At 45.9% G+C, this 14,378-nt stretch overlaps 1 protein-coding gene across 1 annotated transcript; it reads left to right on the plus strand.

The window, feature by feature from the left end:
• The first annotated feature begins 840 nt into the window (after positions 1–840).
• On the plus strand, positions 841–12,072 carry LOC120850713 (chitin deacetylase 8). The gene is made up of 4 exons (XM_040223326.2): positions 841–1,450; positions 1,520–2,267; positions 9,212–9,664; positions 10,564–12,072. The coding sequence occupies exons 1-4, from the start codon at positions 892–894 to the stop codon at positions 10,922–10,924; spliced, it is 2,121 nt and encodes a 706-aa protein (XP_040079260.1). The 5' UTR covers positions 841–891; the 3' UTR covers positions 10,925–12,072.
• Positions 12,073–14,378: the final 2,306 nt, after the last annotated feature.

Here is a 14,378-nt window from a genome sequence, read left to right on the forward strand (position 1 = left end):
GCAGTTTTAACTTTTCGTTTTTTTTTTCGTTTTTATTTTTTTTATTTTATGAAACCCGTGTGGGCTAATTTTGAAGGTTTATCGGTTTTTACTAAAAACGCCTATCGCTGTAGTTACGAGGCACCACTCTGATGCATAGGGGACGTGGAAACAACGCGGAATTTGTTCGTGAAACTGACGCACTCTCTTCGGAGTAACAGCCGGTACTGACGACATAACAACGGTGACAAAACAACGCACTGAGAGATGTCTCGTTTTGTCCGTGCCTGTTTTTATGCCTTCTGGAACATTCTAAATCACGAAGACAGAAGCATGAACCTAATACACAACGTCCCAGTTTTTTTTTAAACTCTCGGTGACTTCATTGGCCTGGTAATCCCGAGAAAGACAGATATTGTAGAGCTCCGCGTAAAATTGCGATGGAATGTACCGAGGCCCTTGTTAGGTCGGCGAGCTCCGATATCGCCAACTCGTGGAAGGATTATTTTATCTGTACCGGATCAGCGTCAGGTCTTTGTCGCCCTACTAGGGCAACGAGCGGTCGGTTATCTCATAGCCGCACTTCTCTCTACAGCCTATAGTTCATTTTTAGATAGCATTAGAAACGGTGGAAGTTACGAACCCGGTGAGCCAATAAGGGCTTAGGAGCTTATGACCACTCACCCCCGGAGTTTCATCGACAATCTTATCGGCTCACTGGCACCAAAGCGTTTACCTATTGAAAAATTATGCTGACTTAGATACTAGTCTCCTAATGAGACGTTGACCTCCTTGACGCTACTTGTGAAAAAATAGAGATATACCAGCGGGAGGTGGAAGACAGATTATCCAGCAACTACAAAAGGGAACGCTGTGGTCTCCGGGCAGTATTGATCACGTACTCCACGCAAGATGCGACTGGGTCTCTCCCTTGCCGTTGCGTTGCTGGGGACCTTACACCTGACCTCGTCCGCCTCAAGTGGTATATTGACACCCAGTGCCTTCGCTGTGCAACATGACCTTCCTGCGGAGGTTCCTAACGCATCAGCCGTCGAACGTAAAAACGTTTCTTCGTCGGGAAGTCAGAAATGTGGAATGTCGAAGGTAATAGTCAACGAAACGACCATGATCACCATCCAAAAGACCGTAGAAACGAAGACCATCACTGACCAGAAGTGTTGCTGCCCCGAAGATGTAAGTCTACAATGTAAAGGTTGCCCCGACGGTGGAGCAAAAGAGGAAGCTCCTGTTACAGTACCTCCGCCTGCTACGAAACCTGGCACGTCAACGACGCCTCAGACACCAACTTTATCAACAACGCAGGCACCAACAGTTCCATCCACGCGTTTTACGACCCCAACTACAGAGCCCCCAACTTCACCAACAACAAAGGCACCAATAGTTCAAACTAACCGTCCTACGGCCACCACTGTAACGCGCCCAACTTCACCAACCACCCAGGCGCCAACAGTTCCAAGCACACGTCCTACGACCGCAACTACAGAGCCCTCAACTTCACCAACCACCCAGGCGCCAACAGTTCCAAGCACACGTCCTACGACCGCAAGTACAGAGCCCTCAACTTCATCAACCACCCAGGCGCCAACAGTTCCAAGCACACGTCCTACGACCGCAACTACAGAGCCCTCAACTTCACCAACCACCCAGGCGCCAACAGTTCCAAGCACACGTCCTACGACCGCAAGTACAGAGCCCTCAACTTCATCAACCACCCAGGCGCCAACAGTTCCAAGCACACGTCCTACGACCGCAACTACAGAGCCCTCAACTTCATCAACAACCCAGGCTTCAACAGCTCCAACCACACGTCCTATGACCACAGCTACAAAACCCCCAACTTCGCCAACAACCCAGGCATCAGCAGTTCAAACCACACGTCCTACGACTACCACTCCAAAGCCTGAGGTATCGGCAACAACCCAGACAGCAAAAGGCGCCGAACTCCGGCCGCAACCTTCCGGTTCGCCCACTAAGACGTGCAGCATCGACAATTGCAAGCCTCCCAAGTGCACATGCATGAGCGAGAAACCTCCGGGAGGACTCAGCGTAGGGGACATGCCTCAGTTCGTGATGCTGACCTTCGACGACGCTGTCACGAAGCAAAACATGCAGTTCTACCGGGAGCTTCTCGGGGGTCTCAAGCGCAAGAACAAGGCCAGTGGTTGCGGCATCGCGGCAACTTTTTTTCTCTCGGCCGAGTATCTTGACTACCCGTCCGTGAACGAGCTATACAGGGGTGGCAACGAAATTGCTCTCCATTCCATCAGGTAAGGTGGTTCTTCCGTTCGTACTCTTCAGCAAAAAAAAAAAAAAATACGGGGAAAAAAACATGCGGAACGACATACGTTACAACCTAAAAAATTAAAAAAAAAACTAATTGCGTGTTTTTTTTTTGTTTATTTATTTTTTTTTCGGGGGGGGGGGGGGGGCACGAAAAACGAAACAATTGTTTTTTAGAATATCAGATCGGGTCCCCAAGAATGCAGTGGTCACACAGAAAGTGTGCATTTCAAGGACTAAAATGGCGACCATAGGAGAAGCTTAGCGTTTCTTTCATACGATCCAGTTACTTTAGTAGTAGCGAGCTTCATCGGAGCGCGCGCGAACAACACCGTGGAGCAAGCCGTTTGAACGCCTACACTGATGATGTCGCGCCCGTGTGTCTCTACATCCCTACGCCACGTAAGAGTCAATGCTGTCTAGATTGTCCCCAGGAGGGCAGTAAATATGCTTGACTATGTCGTCGCAACATCGTCGTTTGTGAAAGTTATCGCTGACAACAAAGTGACGTTTCACAACTTCGGGACGGAGATACTTCAGGCCAAGATATTTGCTTCGGGATTGAGGCGAAGATTGAATTTTGCGACATTTTGGAGCCGTGCGCGGTGTACGCTGCTTTAGAGCTCATCTTCCGCCGGAGTCGCCAAGTGGCGGTGTGGGTAGTGACGTTGGTAATGTTTGACAAATGAGGGGACGACGGGAGATGGTGAGAAAAAATTGGGGAAAGGGAAATAAAAAGGGCTACGACCAACAAACACACACACAAAATTGAGTGTCAGAAAGCGCCGTAGGATATATCTTCGGGAGAGAGACAGGAAAAGGGGGGGGGGGGGGGAAGGTTATGGTAGTGAAAAAAGGAGGTTTCCCCTTCCCTCGAATGTTTTATATATTTCTGTAATGTCTGTGTGATATTTAGGGTGCAATTCATATTAAAAATAGCGCAAGAAAGACGGAACAAAAAGACGAAAAAGAACACAGGACAAGCGCTAACTCTCAATCAGCCGTTAAGGAATCGAACTTGGCGCCAACACTCAGACTTGAGGATCTTGTTGAACGAGAAATTGGATGGTGCGTGTTCGGGAATCGACGGTGAATAGTCTGATTGTTTACAAAAGATGCTTGGAGTCATCGCGTTGTTAAAACAACACCGTCACTATTGACAACCGAACATTACTCTTATTTCCGTTGATGTATGCATAATTAATGCCACTTTGGCCAATCTTGGACAGACGACCTCACCGACATTTTGGTAGCCTACGTGGACACCCAATAGTCCCTTCTCAAAAAAAAGCAGTGCAAAATAATTTTATCACGCCGATGGGGGGACAGCTGCCCGGTGCCGAAATCCGCCCGTAGACAGACAGTGTTACCCCATTCACACGACCGTACAAGCACCTTCAGTTAAGGGGCCTTTATTCTCTGTGGCCAATCAATTAACTATCTTCCGCGCGCGGCCTGTGCTCGCGACCCAAGAGCGCTGGCTGATTCGGCGATAGCAAAGGGACCTATGTTCAATCTACCTTTTTGTTGACCGTCTGAATGGGGTATTACTCGGCTGGTTCTGACCACGGTGTAGTTCTGACCTAGCCGGGTTCCGAAAGAAAGGAAAAGAACGACATGGACGTTTTTCAGTAAATTCTGCTTCATCGGCGGGAATAAGAACGATATCAGGCTGTCAACTTTGACGGTGTTGATTTTAAGATGGAATTACCCCAAGCCTCCGCCGTGCCTTTTAGAGCCCATCAAACATGTTGGTCGGAGCTGATAATCTTTGTTGTGACGTCACACGTATGAACCATGGTTATGGTCGTCTCCGCGCTCTCTCTCGTGCTGCTCTTGATAATGTGGATGCTTGGGCTAGTTGGTAATTCATGCTTGGATGGAACAGCGCGGATGAACAGTCACACTCACAGGCACACAAGAAAGAAACAGACTCGCAGCGCTGACTTACAACTCAGTCCTATAGACGCTTTACACACGCGCCAAATTACAGCCGCCATTGCTGACCTTCTCTTGTCTCATCGAGATGCCGAGCAACTGAAACGGCAGTTGACGATCCTCTACAAAGGCCGACGCTTTAAAAAAGGACACAGCTGAATCTAATATGGCAATAACCTGGCCTGCTATGGTAATGATGAAGTGAAATAAACGAAATAAGAGGAAGCAAAAACTGAAGGTCAGTTATGGCGGCGTCCATGCACAGCTGCTGCAAAGCGTCTATATTTCTTCTTCCTGAAGTCTTCAACTTCTTCGCCTTCGCCGTTAATGACAACAATTTAATGTGCTGCTCTTGTTTGGCGCTTAGAAATTGAGTGGTAGAAATGTTTCGCCCTTCAATGAGAAACGTCACGAAGATAAACGGATCGGCGGGTTTGTGAGAAAAGAAAACTTTGCGGTGTTCTTTCGGCCACTTCTCCTGTTTCGTCAAAGCGCAAAGAATCTTTGTGTTCCACGAGTTTAGCGACCCTGTAGTTGCTACAGCTCAAGAAACACAGGGGGTGGTTATCTTATGCTCACTTCTGTTGCTTTGCGATTGGTGCTTGGGTGTTCTTGTCAGCCAATGCTTCAATCTTATTGGCTGCGAAACTGTCATCGGCACTCGCCTAGCACGCCTTTCTGGAGTTTTCATGGACTATTTAGAAGTGAACGACAACCACGTCGATTGTCGTTGGCGCAAATAACGCTCATTACGTGTTTCTTTATGGCTCGGGTTCTGGAATCCTTTGCCCATTCATCGGTGAGCTTAGATCGATTAACTTGTTAGTTTATTTGGTTTAAATAACGTGAAGGATCGCGTAAATTTCTCAAATCGCTAAGTGATAAACCTTGCGTTACGTTTCGGGAGTGAAATTTTTGGAATTGGAATAGCTTTAGTGGTAGTGGAAAAGGTGTACTGTTTTTTAATCATTTCAATTTATTTATTTGTTGTCGCTTTGTTTGGCATATGTATCAGACACCATAGCGGATGGTAGAAGTAGAGGAGGGAACAGAAGGTAACGCGCCCTTTCACTGACGTAGTAGCTCCTGCAATGGTCGCTGAACACTTGAGAATCGCAGAGCGTCGCCTATACTATGTTTACGCTTTTTGCTGCGTGATGTGTTTCATTCCAACGGTGTTCTAATTTGCTAGATACGCTTCTCGGAGCTTCAACCTTTCACGGTCGTGATTTTTTTTTTTCCTCTTAAAGGTTTTTTGGGGGTCAGGTTTTCTTTTGCAAGGGATCTTAGCAACTAAAAAAAGCCAATATATGTCGTTGTCTTTTTTTTGTGGGAAAACGTACAGTGCTTGCACGCTGTTCAGGTTGAGATGCATCGCATGAAAATATTGATGGGGTTCCGGTTGTCGCCTTTCTTTCGTTCTGTTTCTCTTATGCGGCGCCACGCTTCCGCTACATTCTGGCGGTCCCTGATTCTGAACCGGAAGTACTTCACAGAGCTTCACCTTGGGCAGATGAGCTCTCGTCACCTGAATTCTGACCTGAGAAGCGTGGAAACGGTCTGAATCGCCGTACGTGTAGACGGCGACGATCGTCAAAGCCGGGTTCGGACTGTTTCTAGGTGGCGCAAGCTAGCGCCCGTTAAAAAAAAAAAAAAGGTACAGCCATTAACATCAATCTATCCATCCAACATAATGAGCGGTATTTAAGTGATGGAAACGAACGTTCTTCCCTCGAAAGTATTTATTTGATTCAACGACTGAACAATTAACTCGAACAAAAGAAAGCACCGGCGCGGTGCAATTTGCATCCTACTTGTGATTTTGACGACAGACGAAAAATGGATGCTTTATGTTTTGATTTTTAATTAAAGTCACCGACACCCTAAGGAACGTAAGGCGTCTCGAGCATCTCATTATAGCTCCACTGTCAATCGGATTGCGGCATTGGCCGATAAGAGTGCCGATGAACCGTTCACGAGTTGAGAAGCGCGGAGATGAGTAATAAGGCCCCGTCCTTCGTTTATTGAGTTTTCCGTGACCATAGAGAAGCAAATATAGATCGTGTACTTCGGAAACATACCGCCCCGAGGAGACCGAATCAGTCTCGCGTCGGTGATTATAAATGGTTGCCTGTTGAGCCTGGTCGACAGAAATAGATGATGCTCGTGCAAATTCGTTGACCGGCCGAGTAATTCGTTAAGGAAGTAACCGATTAATTAAGGGAATTTTTTTTTCGGCGACCAATGCATTATTTTTATTAATGAGTTGGTTGTTTCGTGATGTAAATAACGGGAAGAAGATAAAACATGAGGTATTTCGCCCAGATATCTTAATTAGACTTTTCGTGGTATTTGTATTCTAGTATTTTAGTTTTTGTGGTATTTCTATTATAGATTTTTAGTGCACCACAGTGGAGACTGAAAAGTTTTTGTGGGCACAGAAAACAAAAATAATAATAATAATAATAATAATAATATTATTATTATTATTATTATTATTATTATTATTACTATTATTATTATTCTATTATCCTTACCAGCACACTTTATATCCCAAGTTTATTTGAATCGTTTTGCATCCCTAACTTTGGCGCGTCGTAGTGGCAACCTTTGTCTAAAATATGGTTCGTTCGCTGTGAACATTTGGTGAAATTGTCACTGCGTATTAATCGTGGGGCCGATTTTAAAGAATGAGCAGTTCTTTTTTTCACGAAAAAAAAAAAAGTAGTAAAGAGAGAGAGAGAGCAAAAAGAAGTGAAGGATGTAGAGAGTTTGTGTCTCCATGACTCTAAATAGGTCTGCGCTAAGAAACATGCGCCTCCATGATATGTTCAAGGGCTCCGATCTTTCAATTAATTTTAATCATGTCTTTAGTTATGTTTTTAAGTAGACTCAATACACGGCGACACTGTCGTTTTATATGTGGGGCGTGTACGTACAGGGCGCTTCGGTGAACGGGCGGTATTCACCAAGCTCCCACTATTTTAGTAGAAAATTCGTGACAAGATGTTATCTACAGGGGCGCTTTTGACAGCCACACTTGAGAACACTCAAGCGTGCACCTTTACGCGTTTTTCAAGACCACCATTGCTCCAATCCTCTGGTGCGGTAATACGCTGGGCAGCAGGCTCCTCGCTGAGGCCCGAGGGGGCGAGCTGCTTACCCGCCTGTATCGACGGAAGTATGACAGCAACGTGACCGACAACCTGTGCAGTGGCGGAACCAAGGGGGGGGGGGGGGCGACGGGGGCGGCCGCCCCCCCCCCCCCCCCCCCCCCAAACAAAGTCGACCTCCCTTCCCCCCTTCTAGGAGGCCAATTTTTCATTGGTGGACTCCCCGATGCACAATAAAGAATGGAAGAATAGTATCCTTACAAATTTTCCGCCGCCCCCCCCCCCCCCCCGCCCAAAAATGGAGTTCTGGTTCCGCCCCTGCATCCTATGCAGTGCTTGTGGGGAAGTAGAAGAAACTATATACCACTTGGTTCTTAAGTGTCCGGTACTTGCACAGGCAGCAGACCTCAGCGCTCGCATTGACCAAGCCCTCGGGTTTACCAATGAGAACACGTATGTGCAGTTCTCGAAGCGGAGACTCGAGGCCTGGTGGGCAGTGCATTGTTGAAGCTCAACTAGTGGATACGCTCCGCTTTCTACCCTTTTTTTTCTGCGTGTCTATTTAGTAGACGCCCGAGTCAAAGGGAATCGCCGCATAAATACATACATACATAGAGACTTTGGTACCAGGCATGCAGCCTAAAAAGAGAGAAAAGGCCGGGGAAAAACGAGCAGGTTATTTTCGTCGATTAAAGCAGTATGTATTCCACCGAAGACGCCCTAGTGAACCCTTTCAAATCTTCGTCGAGCGATACTCGCGTCCGCCGTATTTTAGGCATCGCTTTGTGCGCAAAGCGTGCGACTGAATCCGAGTTCACGTCGAACGGTGACGCGGCACTCATGCCAAATATCTTTATAACCGACTACGCACCGAACGTTGACCAGCAGTCATGTCCAATACATACTTGGAGTGCATGCCCAAAGCACGGCGGCCTCAGAGCAGCTGCTGAAAGACGCGTGCATTTTTGAATAGTTTACACTTTCAAAGAACGACTGCAATAACGGTTTCGGTCGCGCACGCCTCAAGATAGAGGTCTAGAAAGTGCGTTTGGTAGCTTGAGCGGTAGAAACACGCTTTCAGAAATTCGCACCTCTGCCAAAGGCGTCGCTTTGGTGGGCCTTCCGTGATTGGCCAGGAGCTCGCTATGACGTCTTTAGCAGGATTTGTTCTTTTGTCGATGGGTATGAGGGTATTGTCGGGTCATAAACTTTGACGATGTTGAATAACACGCTTTTATTTATTTATTTATTAATTGAAATACCTTAAAGGTCCCATAAACAAGGATGCTACATAAAGAAGGAGGGGGAGGGGGCAAACATTTCGAAAGTAAAAAACAAACTAAAACAATACACTTGCCAGAGCAAAAAAGAAACATGAGCAATCAATGCAATTGAAGTAAAAACACAAATCAAGCAATAATCAAATCGAATCACACAAAGCCACTGAAGTCCTAAACAAGAAACGATCGAACACAAATCACATAATAACTAAATGACTAGAAATAAGACCTCGAAAGCGTTTCGGGTTAGATTCTGTGACAATGGAATTAGGGAGGTCATTCCAGTTTCTTCGCATCCATCATCGCACTTGTGGTTTGCGACTAATTCTAGGTCAACTGGATCACTACTAAGGTGAAGTTTTTTTGTTAGGTCATAGGCAAGAAACAAGGGAAGCCACCATGAAAAAAATTCCGCCGCTTAAATTGTACGGTCTTTGCTAATCTCAGAGTTTGTCAGTCATGTAAATCTGAGACAATTTTATCGTGATCCTGGAAATCAGTGGAACTAAATTCCCTTCTCCAAGCTGCAATAACTGTATGAAGCGAGAGCACCGTATCCCGCAAAATATAACAATCATTTCCTCTCCCTCTCGCCCTAAGCCACAATACAGATACATCTGGAAGCTACTGGAATGGGCTGGACACGGAGAAATGGGAGCGCGAGGTCGTCGACGAGAGGAAGATGGTAGCGAAGTACGCCAACGTTTCCGAAGACGACATCAGGGGTCTCCGGGGCCCTTTCTTCTTCACCGGGGGCGACGCAGGGTTCCGGATGCAACACCGTCACCTTGACTACGACTGCACGCTGATCCACAAGCGGGACGGCCCAGAAGACGCCCCGGTATTCCCATACACGCTCGACTACGGCTTCCAGAAGCCTTGCATGGTGAAGGAGTGTCCCAACGACAGCTATCCCGGCCTCTGGAGTGTTCCCCTAAACTATCTGTTTAGAAAATATAAGGAGGAAGGAGTCGACAAATATGGGCACTGTGCGATGGCGGACGCCTGTACACCGATACTGGAATCTTCGGAGGACACCTTCCAGTACCTAAGGTACGTGATAGAAATAAGTTCATTTTATTACCCCTTGCCCTCCCCGAGACGCCCAAAACAAGTAATGTGCAAACACGCAAAAAAAAAAAAATTCGTTCACTTCCGAATCGTTTTCTACATAGACTTCGTAAACTGTCACTCAGTTGTGCGTGTCTACACACACTAAAAGAGCACCGCTTTAACGGAGTAAATTAGCTATTCCCTGGTGGAACACCGTAAGGTTAGTACAGAGACACACTTAGGCTGCTGCTGAGCACCCTACAAACATGATGCATGCGATGTTACCAGCATCCGAGGTATATTGTTTTATGAGCAACAAGTTTCCAAGCAACAAGAACCAGGTGCTGTTCTCACATGTGCAGAAAAGGCAAATCTAGACGCAGTGAGCTTGATGAATTTATCAAAAGTGAAAAGCATCGGTACAGACAGGAACGAGTCGAGAGAGTCGAAGGAACTGTTTTCAAAGGGCGAACATCGTTTAAAAAAGGGTAACACTTCACCATACCCCCCCCCCCCTCTTTTGTTTTGCACACCTTTTCTTTAAAAAAATGAAGGGTGCTAATGCCACCGCAACCCATGCTACGAATAGAAAGGGTGTATCACTCAAAATAAAGGTGTTAAAAAGGTGTAACCGTTGATGTAAGTTTAGGGGGCAGCCTTTTTACACCCTTAAAGCCGCGGACACACTGCTTATACAGCAGACAAAAGGCAGTCAGCAGACACGTTCGAAGCATGCACACGCATGAGGTAAACATGCTTGGAGCGGAGAAAATACATCGTCATGCCTGCAGCGACATCGTGTCGTTTTGTAGGATGTCTGAGCAGTGCGACTGTAGCTTAAGAGTAAAAGTTTTGTGTGTATAGTTTCTGATTCGCCAGTGTGTGCACCGTCGACGCAGGGACAACTTCGAGAACTTCTACACTACGAATCGGGCGCCGCTTCCCGTCTTCCTCCACGAGGCGTGGCTCAGGGACGAGGAACGAAAGAAAGGCTACCTAAGATTCGTGGACTGGCTCCTGGAAAAAGAAGACGTGCACCTGGTCACCGTCTCCGAAGTGCTCGACTTCATGAGGGACCCCAGGCCCAGGAGCAGCTACGCCCAGCGCCGCTGCACCAAAGACCTGCCCGAGTCCACGTGTCCGAAGACGAGAAACTGTCATTTCCCAACGACGACGCGTGGAATGGAACGGTACATGAACGTCTGCGGAACGACCTGTCCCACCAACTACCCGTGGATCAACAATCCGGACGGCAATTAGCGCCACCAAGAACCTACCCCCCCTTTCCCCTACATCCCCCTTCCCTCATTTCGTGTTTATGGTCACTGGTATGCGCCCACTCATTGTCAATGCACAAGCGAATTTTGTCACAACAACTGTAGGCATTTAAAAAGTGCAGAAACCCATTTTTGGTAAAGAGAAGCGTCTGTGCATTTGTAACTCGACAGCCAGCGCTACTACAACGCGTAACGTCAGAACTCAATGCGAAGTTCAAGTTCGTCTGCTTCTTTTGCACGGACTGTGGTGACGTCAAAACGCCGATCCTTGATTGGCTCTGGTCGAAGGATAGTGGGCATACCTGAAGGCAAGCTGCCTTGACGTCTGCCCACTATCCTTCCATCAGAGCCAATCAGAAATCGGCGTTTTGATGTCACCACAACCCCTGCAAAAGAAGCAGACGAACTTCAACTCCGTATTGTCGCCAACGTCTTAAAAAACGCAAGGAGTGGCTAGGTACTACCTTCCCGCCTTGTTAAATGTAGGTACCTACGAATGGAACTCACTATCCACGAATCTTGTAAATAGATAAAATGTGTGTAGTTTTCTTGATAATTTTTTATCGAAAACTTAGGAGTGCTTTTACTCTTAAAATGCCACCGACTTGATTTTGCCTCAAAACTGATACTACATTAAAATAAATACAAATATTTATGGGAGTGGGCATGTTGACGCTGACTCGTGTCTGCCTCTAAGCCCTTGAATGAATCTAGAATATACGCTAATAATAGCCATCGTCTTCCCCAATGATTGAATTCGCTGCCGCGACAAATCCTTCGGGCCTGTACCAAACCGCGCTGCCCTATTTATGCTCAGTGTCCGTGAACGAACTAATAAGCGGGGATTGTTTTTATGTAACATCTCTGACAATTTAAGTATCGGCTTTCTAGAATTCCCTCTTTCTGTCGGATCGATATGATATACATGGACACACTGTGTATTATGCGTTTCCCTTGCACGGACCAACATTGCGATCATTATTTGGTGCAAGCATCAGATATCACGTTTTATGTTGAGTGCGGCTCTTTGATTATATGGCTCGTGTTCTTGATGTAAGATGTTCTTCTGCTGCCGAGTGTAATAAGGCAGCAGATGTGTTTCCGGGAAAATAAATAACTTATTTATATGTGTCAGGTTGTTTACAAATTGATTATAGCCGCGATAAGTAGGGGAGCATTGGGTGGTTTCGGTCTTTTCGCTGGATGTGGAAGGCATCTCACGCTGCGGGCGGTTACTTCAGCTATGTCACTCGATGCCTCATTGCGAATTGTGAGGTTTATCTTTCCCGCTCGGCACCAGCTAGAGTCAAGACTGGAACGCGCTCCCATGACGTTACGGTTAGAGGTGATCGAGTCAGGGCCGGGCACTGCGGTATCTGATGCGAAGGCGATGAATGAGCTTGAATATGCAGTTGTAAAATGGAAGCATTCATTGACACAGGCTAGTTTTTTTATCTGGGAGGTCATGAAAAAAAATGGGCTCGGAAACAAATCTCGATACACAGGAACCGGCCGGGAACCACGGAACAACGCCGAAAATCTACGTATCGCGAGTCGTCTTGCCTACGTATACAGCTACGAGTGTTGTTATTTTTTGTCGTCTTTTTAAACACAAGCATGTTTTATTAGCTAGAATGATAGCCATAGACAAAAAACTACGCTAGGGAAGTGTATAGTGGTAAATTATTAGGGCATGCAATTATTGAGGTGCAGAGTGAAAACATGGTGTGTATAATGATGCCTCGAGAAAGAAATGTTCGTTTTCAGAAAATTCCTTTCGTAGTTTAAATGAGTATATCACTCGGAAAGACGGATGTTTTACAAGCAGCCTATTCCCCTGAAACAGTAAGGCACTGAGGCAACGTGGAAAGACAGCTCATAGCAACAATGTAATGCATACAAAACCCAATGCTCACGGAAGATATTGCGTACGAAAACAATAACATATATTCAAGCAATGCTGTCTTATTTTTCATTTAACATCACGTAAAAGTTACTTTATTTGAGAGAATAGAAACGACCAAGGATGTAAGTTGAAAAATGTTTTCTATGTATTTTTTATATCTCTTCACCAACCTTCTTTATTCCAGTTAATCGAATTCCCTGCGCGCTTTTACTCATCGCGCACATTTAAACGCTTTTTTTTTTGTCATTTACCTTCCTACAAATAATTATGAGCCAAATTTCCATCTTCCACCTCAACACAAACATCGACAGGAGAACCGCAAACCCTTCTCGCGAGCCGTGCAATTCCGTCGAAAAACGGAGGTCTCCATAAAGACGAAGATACAGAAGCGGTAGTGATTATCTTCCGAAACCTATGCTTTTAATCCTACCATTCTGCTCGCGTGTCATCCCATACCGCAAATAAAAGGTAAAAAAGGTATTAGCTTTTCAAAGTATCTGTGATATCAAGCCACTACCATAGGTACATTTTGTCACAACCACCTCGACAACGGTCAAGTGATGCCTCTCAACATCTCTCGAGAGTCTCTGGACAAACATAATAGGACACAAAAGTCGTAGCACAAACAAACAAAACAATCTTAGATGAACATGCACACAGGACATTTATTTCTTAATTTGTTGTATTTTATAATTAAAATGTATAAACGGAAGAAGCAAGCCAGAATATGCTGCGTACAGCCTAAACCATTTTCGGAAGCCGACCTCACGTTGCATAACCGAAGACATCGTCATGGGCTCGCTGGTGGCTTTTATGTATCTCCGCTTCTTCTGTATCATCTCGACCTTCTTTGTAGACACTCGAATCTCACAAACACGCGAAAGGACGCCCAAACGAAAACGATTGAACATCGAGCCGAGGCGGGTGTACTTTTCGAGGCCATGGCGGCGACGGGACAACATCGGCCTCTGCTCATCGGGCGGTAGTTTCGTTTGTTCATTGTAATGATTATATGCCGGGTGTTTCATTTCAATTCGGACGCATTTATTACAATAAATTCGCAAAAGATGCACTAATACAGTTTGGGCAGCTGAGTTATACGGCCAGGGGGACATCATATAGGTGGCTAATCTTTGCGATAAGTCAGATAATTTACTAAACTTTCTAAATTAAATTTTTAATTAGTAAAAATATTTACATGATTTAAACTACAAACATACTGAGCATAATCGAAAACCACTACATTAGTCAATTTTAGAACGACTTGAAGCTCGTGGGAAACTCGAGGGCGAACTAAAATTACCACTGGTGCAGCAGGCGCAAAGCTAGCAGCGGCAAAACGCGGATTATTAGATTATCATCGCGTTCCGCCACTTCTAGCTTTGCGCCTGCTGCGCGAGTGGTCACTTTGGTGCGCCCCCGAGTTTCCGACGAGCTTTAAGTCGTACTAAAATCTTCTGACTGCGTAATGCGGATTCTTGGGCGAGTTGGTACTGAAACTTCGAGAACATGATAGCGCTTCAAGACAGGG

Source organism: Ixodes scapularis, unplaced genomic scaffold (assembly GCF_016920785.2).
Source record: "Ixodes scapularis isolate PalLabHiFi unplaced genomic scaffold, ASM1692078v2 PGA_scaffold8__174_contigs__length_109621045, whole genome shotgun sequence".
NCBI classification, from domain to species: Eukaryota; Metazoa; Arthropoda; class Arachnida; order Ixodida; family Ixodidae; genus Ixodes; species Ixodes scapularis.

Excerpts from the sequence above, each read along its gene's own strand:
- LOC120850713 (XM_040223326.2), top strand. The coding sequence starts at position 892 with ATGCGACTGGGTCTCTCCCTTGCCGTTGCGTTGCTGGGGACCTTACAC. Across the intron at positions 2,268-9,211 it reads ATTGCTCTCCATTCCATCAG|CCACAATACAGATACATCTG; the intron begins GTAAGGTGGTTC and ends TCTCGCCCTAAG. Across the intron at positions 9,665-10,563 it reads GACACCTTCCAGTACCTAAG|GGACAACTTCGAGAACTTCT; the intron begins GTACGTGATAGA and ends CCGTCGACGCAG.